Source organism: Myxocyprinus asiaticus, chromosome 7 (assembly GCF_019703515.2).
Source record: "Myxocyprinus asiaticus isolate MX2 ecotype Aquarium Trade chromosome 7, UBuf_Myxa_2, whole genome shotgun sequence".
Classification (NCBI taxonomy): Eukaryota; Metazoa; Chordata; class Actinopteri; order Cypriniformes; family Catostomidae; genus Myxocyprinus; species Myxocyprinus asiaticus.
This window is the reverse complement of record NC_059350.1, coordinates 72,669-90,000: the sequence shown is the minus strand read 5'-3', so window position 1 is coordinate 90,000 and position 17,332 is coordinate 72,669. Positions and strand designations below refer to the sequence as shown.

General features: G+C 39.7%; 1 protein-coding gene and 1 pseudogene across 2 annotated transcripts in view; both read left to right on the top strand.

Annotated features, from left to right (window-relative positions):
• LOC127443815 (hsp90 co-chaperone Cdc37-like) overlaps positions 1 to 12,765 on the top strand; it is a 22,665-nt gene extending 9,900 nt beyond the window's left edge. The window contains exons 2-9 of one of the 2 annotated variants that reach the window (XM_051702755.1): positions 1,197 to 1,478; positions 1,556 to 1,661; positions 1,817 to 1,932; positions 2,158 to 2,280; positions 2,354 to 2,536; positions 12,166 to 12,237; positions 12,387 to 12,443; positions 12,539 to 12,765. In XM_051702755.1, coding sequence (XP_051558715.1) covers positions 1,197 to 1,478; positions 1,556 to 1,661; positions 1,817 to 1,932; positions 2,158 to 2,280; positions 2,354 to 2,536; positions 12,166 to 12,237; positions 12,387 to 12,443; positions 12,539 to 12,670 — 1,071 coding nt within the window. In that variant the 3' untranslated portion in view covers positions 12,671 to 12,765. The remainder of the gene's footprint in view (positions 1 to 1,196; positions 1,479 to 1,555; positions 1,662 to 1,816; positions 1,933 to 2,157; positions 2,281 to 2,353; positions 2,537 to 12,165; positions 12,238 to 12,386; positions 12,444 to 12,538) is intronic. The other variant, XM_051702756.1, reaches the window with a different exon arrangement.
• A 774-nt stretch (positions 12,766 to 13,539) lies between these two features.
• LOC127444232 (uncharacterized) lies at positions 13,540 to 16,830 on the top strand (annotated as a pseudogene).
• The last annotated feature ends 502 nt before the right edge of the window (positions 16,831 to 17,332 follow it).

Here is a 17,332-nt window from a genome sequence, read left to right as displayed (position 1 = left end):
GAAGCAACATATCAGATATTTAGACTTGCTTTAAGAGAATGTATCATAAATATAAGTGTATTTTGTATAAGTGTTTTTTCACTTGGTTATACTTCTGCGAGAATATACTTCTATTCAAGATGTGTTCTCTAAAAGCAAGTCTAAATATCTTATATGCTGCTTCTCAGGTCAATGCATCTTTTTTAAAGGAGTTTTAGATATTTATATTGGAAAACAAGCCAAAACAAAAACAAATCAAAAATGTATTTTGTTGGCATGTATAATGGGGTGAAGACGTCCTCTCTCACCTTTCTGTTCACTTCAATCCATCTTTAACTCTCAAAAACACAAACAAACTCTCTCTTAATAATAAAGCTGTGTATCGACAATGTTCTTCATGATAAGAAATACACAGTGACACATATATTATGATTCAATAAGTCACGAGTCATCACGTTATAATCTAGCTGCATTAAGCATGTGCGCTCGAGGGATGAGCGTCCCGTGACAGAGTGTGCATCAGCCGGTGCAGTTTCAGTCTCTCCCACTTAGATCGGGACATTCACACAACTCATAGAAGAGATGCTGACCGCACAGAGAAATGCCAGTTTCCTTATTATTTTAACTTTAATATAGCTATAACTCATTCAATATAACCGCATTAAAGATGTAATGCCGGGGTGTTTCCTTTAAAGACACTCGACACGCAAGTCTTGCTTAAGCTGAGTGTCAGCTCCGGCTCTGCTTATTCCACAATAAGAGTGCTTCTGTATTTACTTATTTTGTATTTTTGCATTATAATTTCCTCATACTTTGTGATCTACATCAGCTGAAGCTGTTTGGAAAGTTTAGAGTGCGTCTGGACTGTGAGATGTGTTTTCTTCCTCTCCTCAGTTGTGAACTGCAGTGCTGCTCTTGTGTGCAATCATTAGAGTTTCATATGATCTTATGTTACGTTAAGATCAAACGACTATTCGACAAAAAATTTTGTCGACAATTTTTTTATTGTCGACGTTGTCAATAACGTCGACTAATCGTTTCAGCCCTAGCTGCCATAGACTCCCATGGCAGAAGCAGTATAATAAGAACACTAACGATTACAACTTCGCCCTTTCAGGGCTTGACCCCTAATATAGTATTTAGAGAGAGTTTTAAATTTTTTTCGATTTCACTCTCTCTTTCTTGTTTAAATCAGTCTCTCTCGCCCCTTGTCACAGGCTCGTGTGGAGCGCATGGAGGCGTTTCTGAAGAAGGGTGAGGACATCGAGAAGAGTCTGATGGAGAGTAAGAAGAAGCTGGCAGAAGTGCAGCGGCGGGTGCAGGAGTTGAGCATGGCATCCACAGACGAGAGTAAAGCGGAGCTCACCAAAGCTCAAGCGGAGGAGAAACGTCTGAAAAAAGAGGAGAGATCATGGCAGAAGAAGATAGAGGAACACCGTACGGAGGAGAAGAAGATGCCCTGGAACGTGGACACGCTCAGTAAAGAGGGCTTCAGTAAGGTGTGTGTGACACTCAATACAGATCTGAATACACACTTGTGTTTCTCTCACACTCACACACTTGTGTTGTGTTTCAGAGTGTCGTTAATGTAAAGCCAGAGAAAAAGGAGGAGACGGAGGAAGAGAAAGAAGAGAAACACAAAACCTTCGTGGAGAAATACGAGAAACAGATCAAACACTTTGGTGAGCTTCTGTTTTCTGTGTGTAAATATTAGAATATGTGTATTCATTATAAACAGGACATATAAAGTAAAACATTTAAAATAAAAATGACGGTTGCATGACAAAATAAACAATGCATATGGTTCATAAAATACAACATAAGTGTGTGTGTTTAGGGATGTTGCGGCGCTGGGACGACTCTCAGAAATATCTGTCTGATAATCCTCACCTGGTGTGCGAGGAAACGGCCAATTATCTGGTCATCATGTGCATTGACCTGGAGGTGGAGGAGGTAACAGTTTTCCAGGCCTGGTGAAGTCATTGAAATTTCTTACGTGAATATATATTTCTATATTTCTAGTTTGCTCCTCTCTAAAATACATATTTCTGTTGTGTGGTGTGAAACTCTCTCACAATGAATCAGCTGAACTGGTTCTCAAATGATTTAATAGCGAGTCTGAATCAAAATGATTGTTAAAAATGTCTAATGAAATGAAATGGTGTGTTTGTGTTTTAGAAACACGCTCTGATGGAGCAAGTGGCGCATCAAACTATCGTCATGCAGTTCATTCTAGAACTGGCCAAGAGTGTGCAGGTGGATCCACGTGGATGTTTCCGCCAGTTCTTCAACAAAATCAAGGTGTGTGTGTCAGCTGCTTCAGCGCTGGACTGTGTGTGTGTGTGTTTCTTACAGTTTGTGTGTGTCTATTCAGACTGCAGATCAGCAGTATCAGGACGCATTTAATGATGAATTGGAGTCGTTTAAGGAGCGTGTGCGCGGCCGAGCGAAGATTCGGATTGAGAAAGCAATGAAAGAATATGAGGAAGAGGAGCGTCAGAAGCGTTTGGGTCCCGGCGGTCTTGATCCAGCGGAGGTGTACGAGTCCCTGCCTGAGGTAACCGTAACTAACAGACTGAAGAATAAACGTTATTAGCAGCGGCTCTCACAGATGCATTTGTATATCATCATAACACAATATAGATGCACTGTCCTCATTACAAACATTCACTCATCTCATTTATTTACCAGATATTGTTATGAAAAATACATGTTTTCTGAGCAGTTACAGTATCACAAATGCCCCACTGCCTGATGGGAATCACTGCAGAGATCAAAGCTGATGTCACTGATGTCTGTATCACTGATGGGGCGTTTTGAGGCACATTTTTCCTCCTGTTGCAACCTATCACTAAATTTACTTGACAGTTCTCTCTCTCTCTCTGATTATGCACTGACATATTCTGTGGCATGGGCAACATCAAAAGCAGAAGGAAGCAACCCTATCCACTACAGAGATCAATTACTTGTGACCCGAGTCACCTGCGCAACATAGACGATTATAACCAGTGCAAGTCATGAAACACTTTTAAATTCAGCACAGAATCTTCTGTTGTAAACCTCAATGTCTCTGTGACTAAACTAGCTTGAAACTATGTTAACCCGACATTCTAAACGGCACTGACGAGATGAACAGGAGAAAACACTGAAATGCACAGACATAAATGAGAAGTATTTTCAATCCACACATCACTATTCTTACACAAATTTACCATTAATTTAGTTACACTGAAATAACACTAACTGTATTAAAAGGATAGTTCACCCAAAAATGGAAATTCTCTCATCATTTACTCACCCTTATGCTATTCCAGATGTATATGACTTCTTTCTTCTGCAGACCACAAATGAAGATTTTTAGAAGAATATTTCAGCTCTGTAGGTCCATACAATGCAAGTGAATGGTGGCCAGAAGCTTCAAAAAGCACATAAAGGCAACATAAAAGTAACCCATAAGACTTCAGTGGTTTAATCCATGTCTTCAGAAGTGATCTGATAGGTAAAACCTTAAGCATCAATTTCCCCCTTTGCTGTAATAACAGCTTCCACTCTTTTGGGAAGGCTTTCCACCATACTGTATGTAGTAACATGGCTGCAGGGATTTGCTCTCATTCAGACACAAGGCTATCAGTGAGGTCAGGAACTGATGTTTATCGATGGGGCCTGACTTACAGTTGCTGTTCCAGTTCATCCCAGAAGTGTTCAGTGGGGTTCAGGTCTGGGCTTTGTGCAGGCCAGTCAATTTCTTCCACGTCAGACACAGTAAACCATTTCTTTATGGACCTCACTTTGTTCACAGGGGCATTGTCATGCTGGAACAGAAAAGGGCTATCCCCAAACAGTTGCCACATATTTAGAAGCACACAAAGCCCAAGCCATTACATAAAGGAACATTAAGGTTTTTCTTTACTGGATTTAATGGAGTAACCAAATTAGTCAATTAGAATCAGAATCAGAATCAGCTTTATTGCCAAGTATGCTTTCACATACAAGGAATTGTCTTGGTGACAGGAGCTTCTAGTGCACAACAATACAAAAACAATACAAAATCAGCAGCAAGACATAGATAATAATAAAAAATAATTATACGCATATGTACAGACACACACATACATACATACATACATACATACACATGGGTAGTGCAAATCTAATACAATCTGTTATGTACAGTGTAAATACAAACCTGTTATGTACAGTGCAAATGTTTTTTTTTTTTTGTTTTCAGAGGAATGAAATGGCAGAAGAGGTTGGATGTGTTGGATAAATATAAAAAAAGACTGAATTGTGTATTGCACATAGTTATTGCTCAATGGGGCAATTTAACTGTTCATGAGATGGATAGCCTGAAGGAAAAAAACTGTTCCTGTGCCTGACGGTTCTGGTGCTCAGAGCTCTGAAGCATCGGCCAGAAGGCAATAGTTCAAAAAGGTAGTGGGCAGGGTGAGTGGGGTCCAGAGTGATTTTACCAGCCTTTTTCCTCACTCTGGAAGTGTATAGTTCTTGAAGGGGGGGCAGGGGGCAACCAGTAATCCTCTCAGCAGTCCAGACTGTCCTTTGTATTCTTCTGATGTCTGATTTCGTAGCTGAACCAAACCAGACAGTTATTGAAGTGCAGAGGACAGACTCAATGACTGCTGAGTAGAACTGTATCAGCAGCGCCTGTGGCAGGTAAAATGTTCGCAGCTGTCGAAGGAAGTACAACCTCTGCTGGGCCTTTTTCACAATGGAGTCAATGTGGGTCTCCCACTTAAGGTCCTGTGAGATGGTAGTGCCCAGGAACCTGAATGACTCCACTGCTGCCACAGTGCTGTTTAGAATGGTGAGGGGGGTCAGTGTTGGGGTGTTCCTCCTAAAGTCCACAATGATCTCCACCATTTTGAGCGTGTTCAGCTCAAGGTTGTTTTGACTGCACCAGACAGCCAGCTGTTTAACCTCCCTCTGTATGCAGACTTATCGTCATATCGGATGAGGCCGATGACAGTGGTGTCGTCTGCAAACTTCAGGAGCTTGACTGAGGGGTCCTTGGTGATGCAGTCATTGGTGTAGAGGGAGAAGAGTAGTAGGGAGAGCACACATCCCTGGAGGGCACCAGTGCTGATTGTACAGGTGCTAGAAGTGAGTTTCCCCTGTCTCACAAGCTGCTGCCTGTCCGTCAGAAAGCTGGTAATCCACTGACAGATAGATGTGGAACAGAGAGTTGATGTAATTTATTCTGGAGTATAGCTAACCTGAAGTCCACAAAAAGGATCCTTGCATATGTCCCTGGTCTGTCCAGATGTTGCAGGATATGATGCGATCCCATGTTGACTGCATCATCCACAGACCTGTTTGCTCGATAAGCAAATTGAAGGGGATCTAGAAAGGGTTCAGTGATGTTCTTCAGGTGGGCCAACACCAGTTTCTCAAATGATTTCATGACCACAGACATCAGGGCGACAGGTCTGTAGTCATTAAGTCCTGTGATTTTTGGTTTCTTTGGGACAGGAATAATGATTGAGCATTTGAAGCAGCATGGGACTTCACACTGCTCCAGTGATCTATTGAAGATCTGTGTGAAGATGGGGTCCAGCTGGTTAGCACAGGATCGAAGACACGCTGGTGAGACGCCATCTGGGCCCTGTGCTTTCCTTACCCTTTGCTGTCGAAAGACGCGGCTCACATCATCTTCACAGATCTTAAGTGCAGGTAGATTAGCAGGAGGGGGGTTGCAGGAGGTGTTGGTGTTTGTGTGAAGTGAAGGTCAGAGTGGGTGTGGGGTGTGAGATTGGGCCTTTCAAATCTGCAGTAGAACACATTCAGGTCATCAGCCAGTTGTTAGTCCACCACAGGGTTGGGGGTAGGAGTCCTGTAATTCGTAAGTTGTTTCATGCCACTCCACATTGATGCAGGGTCGTTAGCTGAAAACTTGTTTTTCAGCTTCTCAGAGTATCTTCTTTTAGCCACTCTGATTCCCTTATTCAGTGTGTTCCTGGCCTGATTGTACAAGACTTTATCCCCACCCCTGTAAGCATCTTCTTTGGCCTGACGAAGCTGCCTGAGTTCCGCTGTAAACCATGGTTTGTCATTGTTAAACGTTAAATAAGTCCTAGTAGGAATGCACATATCCTCACAGAAACTGATATATGATGTAACAGTATCTGTGAGCTCGTCCAGGTCTGTGGCTGCAGCCTCAAAAACACTCCAATCAGTGCAGTCAAAGCAGGCTTGTAGTTCTAGCTCTGCTTCGTTGGTCCATCTCTTTACAGTCCTTATTACAGGCTTAGCAGATTTTAAATTCTGTCTGTAGGTTGGAAGAAGATGAACCAGACAGTGATCAGATAGTCCCAAAGCTGCTCCAGGAACAGAGCGTTATGCATCCTTTATTGTTGTGTAGCAGTGATCCAGTATATTTCTGTCTCTGGTTGGGCATGTAATGTGCTGTTTGTATTTGGGCAGTTCAGAAGGGGGTGTCCACAAACCATATAGTGTATGTTTAGGAGACTTTTTTATTATAAAAATTCCATACTTTGTATTATAGAAATTGTGTCACATCTCACCATGGTTGTGAAGACCCATGCTTTGTTTTACCCGTGGTTATCATTGTCTTATTACAAATACCATTATTAAAACTGTGAATACTTTGGCAGATCTATTGTAATTTTATTTTATTTTTTTCAAAAGGCAAGTACAAAATAGAATCAAGGGCTTTAAAGCCTAACCATTTGTGAATTAGTGTAAATTATGAACAAAACTAGTTATACTTCTGTGTAAAATCTTGTGAAATAACAAGATATGTCTGAACTTTAATCAAGAGCCTGATGAAAAGAGTCCCAACTTTTCAGAATAATTAGTTAACTTTTTACCTTTTATACATTTTACTGTTGTGAATCCCAGTAAATTTAATTCAACTCAAAATCAATGGCTTACTGTCAAATGTGCATTTCAGTGGGACAAAATATTGTATTACAAAATGCACTTATTTTTGTAATACAATAATAATATCAATTTTATTATTAGTTTCTGTCTTTAAATTGTGTATTTTTTAGCCCTCAACTCCTGACCCCCACCGGTGCTACCTATTGAGGGGCTGGAACTTGGTGGCACCAGTGTCAATGCTCTCAAATGTTAAGTCCTGTTCACACCAAGTCCATCTATTTGGTGCGAATGTTCGTTCCGATCGAGTTTTTGAGATAAGAGCTTTCTGTCATTTAACTGGCAAACACTGCATTTGACGTGCCGCTGATACACCCCTGAGATGATGTATTTAAAAATAATGTACATTATTTAATATATACTGTACGTCACTGTGCCTATTATATTAGCAGCGAGGTTCGGCAGTTCATTTGCACTAAGCTTGTAGTAAAATATCCAATAAAATGCTTTACTTGCAATATTTTATTGTAGGCAAACAAATTGCATAAAACTGCAATTTTTTTTTTTTTTTTGCAAAAGTATATAACAAAGTATTGCAATAATTAAAAGAAAGAAAATACCGTGAGCCAGTGTTTACTTTTATATAAATTTTAATACTATGCATAATATATATTTTATATATAGCCTACTGTTATTCTTAATGTGCATTATTCCATGTGTATTTATATCACTGTACCTTGTGTTCTATTATCCAGGCATTATAGAAAGAGACATTGGGTTTGGAAATCTGTTTGGAATATTCTCGTAGCAAAATAAATGTGCAAATATAAATAGACGTATATTTATGCAACAACGCTCTGTACTCGTCTCACTCGCATAAAAAACACACATTATATACTCCTCAAAATGCATCATTTTATCTGTGTTTATCTGTGTCTGATTTCACTGATATCTGTGTCTGATTTCACTGATATCTGTGTTTGACATCTCTAAAATCAGTGTCTGGCATCACTGATATCTGTGTTTATCTGTGTCTGATTTCACTGATATCTGTCTGATTTCACTGATATCTGTCTGATTTCACTGATATTTGTGTCTGATTTCACTGATATCTGTGTTTGACATCTCTAAAATCAGTGTCTGGCATCACTGATATCTGTGTTTATCTGTGTCTGATTTCACTGATATCTGTGTCTGATTTCACTGATATTTGTGTCTGATTTCACTGATATTTGTGTCTGATGTCACTAAAATCAGTGTCTGATTTCACTAATATCTGTTTATATCTGTGTCTGACATCACTGATATTTGTGTGTGATATCACTAAAATCAGTGTCTGACATCACTAACTACATTTCCATCCAAGGATTGTTTGCAAAAAAAGTTTTAGTGCATCAAAATATAGCTGATGGAAATGCAAATTATTGCAAAATTTCACGAGTGTTGACATAATATTTTTCTGTTTAACTCTAGCACATAATCTATATGTCGATACTTCAAATGTTGCAGAAAACTGGTCTGTAAACACATTTTGTCGAGAAAATTGCCATTAACGCAAAAATGTAGTGTCACATGACAGAATTGCCCCAATCGTTATCCTGTGTTAATCATGAGGACAAGGTGTACATCCTTGAAAGCCAATATATTGTACGTGATTATGAATTGATCTTAACAGCATAAAGATCCGATCACTGCAAACATGACACTTCCAGGAGTGCCAACACAAATATCTCGTATCAAGACATGCACATCGGCAAGTGCACGGAGAACAAATGAATGGCCACTGTTTGTGATTCATTTAATCGCAGTAGCCATCCGTTTATTTATTAAAGCTGCTTTTACACACCATTCAAAATAATAGGCGGCAGTCTTGGAATTATCCCAAAATACAAAAAAAAAAAAATAAAAATAAAAATTCTGTGCACAAAATGTTTTAAATTAAAAATAAATACACAGTACTAGGAGAAAAGATCAGTGTGCTTTTTTTAACACCGTGTAGGCCTAACCCAATTCTATAAAATTATTGTTAAGCTTATTTTTGAAAAAATGCCAGCAAAATTCCCTGTATTAATTTAAATAAATTACCAAATGAAAAAAAAAAAAAAAATATTTAGACCTATATATTCCTTTTCTTTACACAAACTTAAATTAGTTCTGTAGATGAAAAAAGTTGGCTGAATGACATTCTCAGAATGTTCTACACTTTTATCAAGACTATAAACTATCAGAACTATTTGTCCAATGAGTTCACTTTCAGAAAACCAGCTTTTGAACATTTTAAATCTAACCCTCTTTAAATCGGGTTGCATTTTCTGATCTTCTTCAGAAAATATAAATTGCATTATGATGCTAAAGTTTATTTGAGATGACAATCAAGTTCAGTTGGTCGTTAAAAGTTGCTGGACAAATATGCGGGACATAATGCAGTTGTGATGATAATGGTTTAGATTAGATGATTGTTCAAAATAGCCTATTGAATATCAGGAATGTATCATATGTAAACACTGATATTACACCACATCAATGTTTCTTTAATAGTTGTGCACACAGCATATACACATCGATGGATGGTCCTTATACTAAGACTGAAAATTTCCCCCACTACTTGGTGCAGGTTGCCAGCTTGAACAGGGCCATGATGATTCACTTTTGGGTCGGAACCGGTGGCAACCTGCGATAGGCAAAACATCAGAACCAATATTATAGTCCTATCAGAAGGGATTGTATCTATTGATTGCAATTCCTCCTTTTGTGATTGCATTTATTTGTGAAATTAAAATGACAGTAAGCTGGCTTATTTCACAGAATTTTCTCAATACTCTCCCCATTTTACCAAAACTTTCGAGGAAAAACATTTAGGGACATCTGGGAGGTGAAAGGTACACAAATGGCGATAAACACACATTTCTGAATGGAAATGGCTTAAGGGCAGATTTCTTTTGCGATAAATCAAAACTTATGCGACAAAGTGTTTTTTTAGGCATGATGTCATCATGCACACTATTTTTATTGATAAAAGGTCATTTGAATGGAAACAGACAGAAGACGGCAAATTTACCAAACTTTTTTTTTACGCATTTTCACTTTGTCGATAACAAAATTGCACGAAAAATGGATGGTAACTAGGGTACTGATATCTGTGTCTGATGTCACTAAAATCAGTGTCTTATATCACTGATATCTGTGTCTTATATCACTGATATCTGTGTCTGATATCACTGATATTTGTGTCTGATATCACTGATATTTGTGTCTGATGTCACTAAAATCAGTGTCTGATATCACTGATATTTGTGTCTGATGTCACTAAAATCAGTGTCTGATATCACTGATATTTGTGTCTGATGTCACTAAAATCAGCTATCACTGATACTTTTGTCTGATATCACTGATATCTGTGTCTGATATCACTAAAATCAATGTCTGATATCACTGATATATGGGTCTGATATCACTAAAATCAGTGTCTGATATCACTAAAATCAATGTCTGATATCACTGATATATGGGTCTGATAACACTGATATTTGTGTCTGATATCACTGATATATGGATCTGATATCACTGATATTTTGTCTGATATCATTGATATTTGTCTGATATCACTAAAATCAATGTCTGATATCACTGATATCTGTGTCTGACATCACTGATATCTGTGTCTGATAGCACTGATGTCTGTCTGGTATCACTAAAATCTGTCTGTTATCAGATGTCTGTCTGATATCAGTGATATTTGTCTGATATCTGTGTCTGATATCAATGATATTTGTCTGATGTCACTGATCTGTGTCTGATATCACTGATATTTGTCTGATATCACTGATATTTGTGTCTGATATCACTGATATTTGTGTCTGATATCACTGATATTTGTGTCTGATGTCACTAAAATCAGCTATCACTGATACTTTTGTCTGATATCACTGATATCTGTCTGATATCACTAAAATCAGTGTCTGATATCACAGATATTTGTGTCTGATATCACTAAAATCACTGTCTAATATCACTGATATCTGTGTCTGGTATCACTAAATAAATGTTTGATATCACTGATATCTGTGTCTGATATCGCTAAAATCAGTGTCTAATATCACTGATATCTGTGTCTGATATAACTGATATTTGTATCTGATATAATTGATATCTGTCTTATATCACTAAAATCAATGTCTGATATCACTGATATCTGTGTCTGACATCACTGATATCAGTGTCTGACATCACTTAAATCAGTGTCTGATATCACTACAATCAGTGTCTGATATCACTGATATCTGTGTCTGATATCACTGATATATGGGTCTGATATCACAGATATTTGTGTCTGATAACACTGATATCTGTGTCTGATATCACTAAAATCAATGTCTGATATCACTGATATCTGTGTCTGATATCACTAAAATCAATGTCTAATATCACTGATGTCTGTCTGATATCACTAAAATCAATGTCTGATATCACTGATATGATATCTCTGTCTGATATCACTGATATCTGTCTTGTATCACTTAAATCAATTTCTGATATCACTAAAATCAATGTCTAATATCACTGATATGATATATCTGTCTGATATCACTGATATATCTGTGTCTGATATACTAAAATCAATGTCTATTATCACTGATATCTGTGTCTGATATCACTAAATAAATGTCTGATATCACTGATATCTGTGTCTGACATCACTAAAATCAATGTCTAATATCACTGATATCTGTGTCTGACATAAGTGATATTTTTGTCTGATCTCACTAAACCACTGCCTTATATGATTACAATCGGTGTCTAATATTACTAATATCTGTGTCTGATATCACTAACATTTGTGTCTATTATCACAGTGTCTTATATCACTGATATCTGTGTTTCATATTAATGATATTTGTGTCTGATACTATTGCAGAAGAAAAAAACTGTTGGATGCCATAAAGTACATGTTGTGCACCCACAATAATCTTAGAGTTATGGACTTTTGAAGCAACTCTGTTTACATAGTAGGGCTGTTTTAGCGTACATACTGTATATCCCTAAGATATGTGTCCACTAACAATTCAATTGTAATATGACTTTTCTCAGTGCTGTTACATAAATAATCATTGACTGTGATTGTTTTTTTTGTTTGGTTTTTCTAACCGCCAAAACCTCACACTGTGGCATCCCTAATGTCTGATATCTATGAAATCAGTTTCTGATATCTGGGAGTATTGTAGCACTGTGCTTCTGTTTTCTGTATCTGCTTTGTAACAACACACATTGTGAATTGATTATCACTGATATCTGAGTTTGACATCACATAACTGTCTGTTGTTCTGATCGCAGGAGATGCAAAAATGCTTTGATGACAAAGACATTCAGATGCTGCAGGAAACCATCAGCAAAATGGATCCAACGGTCGGTGTGATTGATTGAAAATCAAATAGAACTATTCACAGAATTCAGGCATGATTGGAAACAACAATAAAATAGTAGATGAAATGGACTTAGTAAGATCTGTTCCTGTCAGCTCAATTAACTCCTTTATATCTGATTATTTCATGCAGTGTATATCATCACAGTTCAACACTGACCAACCCATGCATCCCAGAATGAAACAAAGTGTAATTAGATGCAGATGTTTCATGAGTTTTGACCAGAGATGTTTGAAATGAGGAAAAAAACTTGTGTTAGTGTTTGACTATGGTGTTTGTTGCAGGAGGCCAAATACCACATGAAGCGCTGCATTGACTCGGGCTTGTGGGTGCCAAACTCTCGAGGAGCAGACGAGGATGCAGATAAAGATGCAGATGAGCCGCAGTACGAGGAGGTGCAGAAACCAGATCAATGACATCATCAAAGCAGACTTAACATGACAACAGATCTTGACCCCTGACCCCAGCATTCTGTCAGTCAGATTATTATAAATAAAGTCCATGTAACTAATGGCAGTCATCCTGATCTTTAACATCACGCCTGTCTCTCCTCAATAGTTTTGTTTTATCAGCGTTTGTTCTGCTCTCAATAGTGGTTGTGTAATTAAACTGCAGCTGTCACTCCATTAATCCATAACTGAACTGAATCTAATGAATTAACTGGATTATCATCTTGATAGATTGTTTTATTTGGTTTGATTGGATGTTTCTCAGATGTTGGTTTGCATCAGTATTACACGTTAGAAAATAATCATCAAAATTCATATTAAGTAGGTTTCTTCAGTTTTCTCTGTCTGTTAGTGTATGTACAGAGAAACATGGGCTGATGGGTAATCTGTCTGAGATCTGTCTCAAACGCAGATGTCTGAAGATGTTTTAGTTCAGTGCTTCTCAACCTTTTTGACCAACTCTGTCCAAGACAATGAGATTTCCTCTTGTTCTTCTGCTTTAATCTTAGCAAAGCCGTTTGTTTGCAAAGGTTTATCAAACTTGGATTCAGTAATCAAATAAAAAAAAGAAGCGTTAAGGACTATTTTCTAAAATGAAAACTAGCACGCAAACTGACGACATATTTTTCATTTTTCGCATCTTGAGTTTTGGCATTGTAATTTAGATGATGTAAATATAACCTGACAAGTCATCTTGTGTGCATCTGCTTGAGAAATGCTGCCGAGTTTCAGTATTTACTGGACAAATACTCCAATAAAAACAGATAAAGGGACAAAAATAAACAAGTGTTTATGAATATTGAAGCTCTTTAACCACAAACACACTTGTGATAATGACCCTGAATAGAATATAAAATTAAGCCTAACCCATTGAAAAATACTAGCACATTTCCACATTTTTATTTTATTTTATTTTTTTGCAGTGAGATTATAATAGATGACAGAGATGATACTGGTACTGTCAAACATAATGAATGTGATTTTACTGGAGAACTGCTGAAAGATTAGACTGTTTTCATGGGTGAAATGTGAAACATTACAGGATTTCATTTGATGCGTTAATTTTGCTTAATGGCCTTTAACTCTCGTACACTTAATTTGCATGTAAAAAATGAGTGTCAAAACATTATTCATGCGATTAAAATTGTTACAGGAAGCCAGTTTTTGTGGCTCTGAGCACATATTCACATAGAAAAAAACTAAACAAAAGCACATTCATCATCATCATCATCATCATGCCAGAGGAACCGTAACAGATCGTGTAGAAATACTAAACTATACATTTGATTATAGGTACTGAAACTTCAGTCCCAATGATCATTGGGTTAAATACTGTCAAACAGACTTCAAGTGTTATTAAATACTGTTGAAACTCATGATAAACAATCACTCCAACTCTCACAGTGTCTATTACACATTTATAACCAAAGACACACTTCCTGTTCACCCAAACACACAATCAACTCTGCAACACTCTGACCCTTCTGAACACACACAAACAGAGAGAGAGAGAGAGTTGTTAGTGCCCAGACAGTATGAATTATTTACACCTGTGTGTGTGCGAGAATGTGTGTATTTGAGTGTGTGTGTAAGTGTGTGTGTGTGTGTGTGTGAGTGTGCGTGTTTGAGTGCGTGTGAGTGTGTGTGTGTATTTGAGTATGTTTGATTGTGTGTGTCTGTGTGTGTGTTTGAGTGTGTATTTGAGTGTGTTTGAGTGTGTGTCTGTGTGTGTTTGCATGTATGTGTGTGAGTGTGTGTGTTTGAGTGCATGTGTTTGTATGCGTGCGTATGTGTCTGTGTGAGTTTATGTGTGTGAGTGTGTGAGAGAGTGTGTGTGTGTGTGTTTGAGTGTGTGTGTTTGTGCAGATAGCAGCCCTGAGTGAGACTCGTCTAGCTGATGAAGGACAACTCACAGAAGTTGGAGCCGGCTACACGTTCTTCTGGAGTGGTCGTGGTGTAAATAAATGGCAGGAGACCGGTGTTGGGTTTGCTGTCAAGTCCAGCCTTTTGAGCAAGCTCTCCAGTTTACCAAAGGGAATCAATGACCGCCTGATGACACTGAAACTCCCGCTACCTGGAAAGAAGCAAGTCACACTCATCAGCGCCTATGCACCAACCATGACCAACCCAGATGATGTCAAAGACAGGTTCTACGAGGATCTGTAAGCTGCAATTGCTGCTGTCCAAAAATCTGTATGTAACAGCAATGGTCATCTCCTCCTGAGGATGTGTGCTGCAAACGACCTTCTGATCACCAACATGGTCTTTCCAACCATAACAAGGCGACATGAATGCACACCCGCTCCAAGCACTGCCATCAAATCGATCATGTTATCATTCACAAGCAGGACAGGCAGGATGTCCATGTCACACAGGCCATGTGTGGCGCAGACTGCTGGACAGACCACAGGCTCTTAGTGTCAAAGCTGAACATCAGAGTCCAGCCTCACAGGCGCCCCCGGGGCATCAAAGTACCTAAGCGCCTTAACATCTCCAGACTGAAGCGCATCAACGTCAAGCAGTCCCTAGCAGACAGACTAGAAAATGAGCTGGAAGCATTGATCCTGAAACCCCAGATGTTGAGTCAAGCTGGACAGCCTTCAGAAACCTGGTGTACACAACTGCCTCAGAAACACTTGGCTCTACCACTCACAAACATCAGGACTGGTTTGACCAGAACTCTACTGAGGTTCAAGCCCTCCTGGAGGAAAAGCACAGCCGACTCCGTGCCAACAGAAATGACCACAAGTCTGCCGCAAAGAAGGATGCTTTCAGCAAGATATGGCAGACTATCCAGCATAAACTGCATGAGATGTAGGTCACTTTGCTAAGCCAGAGGGCCGAAGAGATCCAGGCATATGCAGACAAACACGACATTAACTTTTACAGTGCCCTTCAGACTGTGTAAGTTCCTGCGACATCAGGTACAGCCCCTCTCCTGAGTGATGATGGCAGCACTCTCACCTACGAGAGAGACAAGATCCTCAGACGCTGGCAGAGTACTTCAACAGTGTTCTCAATAGACCCTCTTCCATCAACGATGAGGCAATTGAATGCCTGCCACAGGTGGAGATCAATGAGGCCATGGTAGACCCTCTGACAATCCTCCACATCAATCTCCTTGCCAGTGGAAAAGCCCCTGGCGCCGACTCCATCCCAGCGGAGATATACAAGGCGGGCGGACCCAAGATGGTGGAGAGGCTGATGGAGCTATTCTGCAAAGTATGGAGCCAAAAAGGCATTCCCCAAGAATTTAAGGATGCATCAATCTTCCACATTTACAAATGCAAGGGGAATCGACAAGCCTCTGAAAACACAGAGGGATCTCCCTGCTATCAATAGCAGGCAAGGTACTCGCCAGGGTACTCCTGAATAGACTAACACTGCATCTTGACCAGGGTCTTCTACCAGTGAGCCAGTGTGGCTTCAGGAAAGAGCGAGGCACCATTGACATGATCTTTGCCACAAGGCAACTGCAAGAAAAGTGCCAGGAGCAGAACGTCCTCCTTTGTGGACCTGACAAAAGCCTTTGACACTGTAAGCAGGGACAGATTATGGAAGATCATGGCCAAGTTTTGATGTCCTGAGACCTTCATCGAAATGGTCCGCCAGTTCCACGACGGCATGTTGGCCCCTGTCCAGGATCAGGGCGACTACACTGAGCCATTCTCAGTCACAAATGAGTCAGGGTGAAGCAGGGATGTGTTCTGGCTCCCTCGCTCTTCATCCTCATGTTCTCCGCCATGCTGACAGATGTGTTCAAGGACAGCGATGTTGGCATTGACATCAAGTACCGCATGGATGGGAAGCTCTTCAATCTGAGAAGACTCTAGGCAAAAACCAAAGTGCAGACTTACACCAGCCATGACATTCTATTTGCAGATGACTGCACTTTAAATGCCAGCATGAAGTCAGACATGCAGCATAGCATGGACCTCTTCGCTACTGCCTGCAGCAACTTTGGTCTCACCATTTCCACCAAAAAAACCGAAGTCCTTCATCAGCCATCTCCTGTCTCTGTGTACACCGAGCCGTCAATCACCGTCAATGGCCAAAAGCTCAACAACGTTGACCGGTTCACGTACCTGGGCAGCACTCTGTCTCAAGCTGTCCACATCGACGATTAGGTGAATATAAGAATTGCCAGAGCCAGCGCAGCTTTTGGTCGACTGAGATCGAATGTCTGGGACAGAAGAGGCATCAGCTTTCCGAGCTGAAAGTATATGCTGCAATCGTCCTCCCCTCCCTGCTCTATGCAAGCGAAACATGGACAGTGTACAGCCGTCATGCCAGGAAGCTGCCTAAAACTTCAAAAGATCAAGTGGCAAGACAAAGTGCCAGACACCGAGGTCCTCGCACAGGCCGGCATGACCAGCGTCCACACAATGCTCTTTAGGTCTCAGCTGAGATGGGCTGGCCACGTTATTCACATGGAAGACGAACGCCTACCCAAAAAACATTTCTTCAGCGAGCTGCAACATGGCAAGACTTCTCAGGGTGGACAAAAGAGGGTGAAAAACTGCTCTATCAACATTGACAGCTGGGAGAACTTGCTACTGACCAGCTTGGCGCAGACAAGTCTCCACTGGCATAGCCTCTTTTGAGTGTAAAAGGACTGGTGATGCCAAA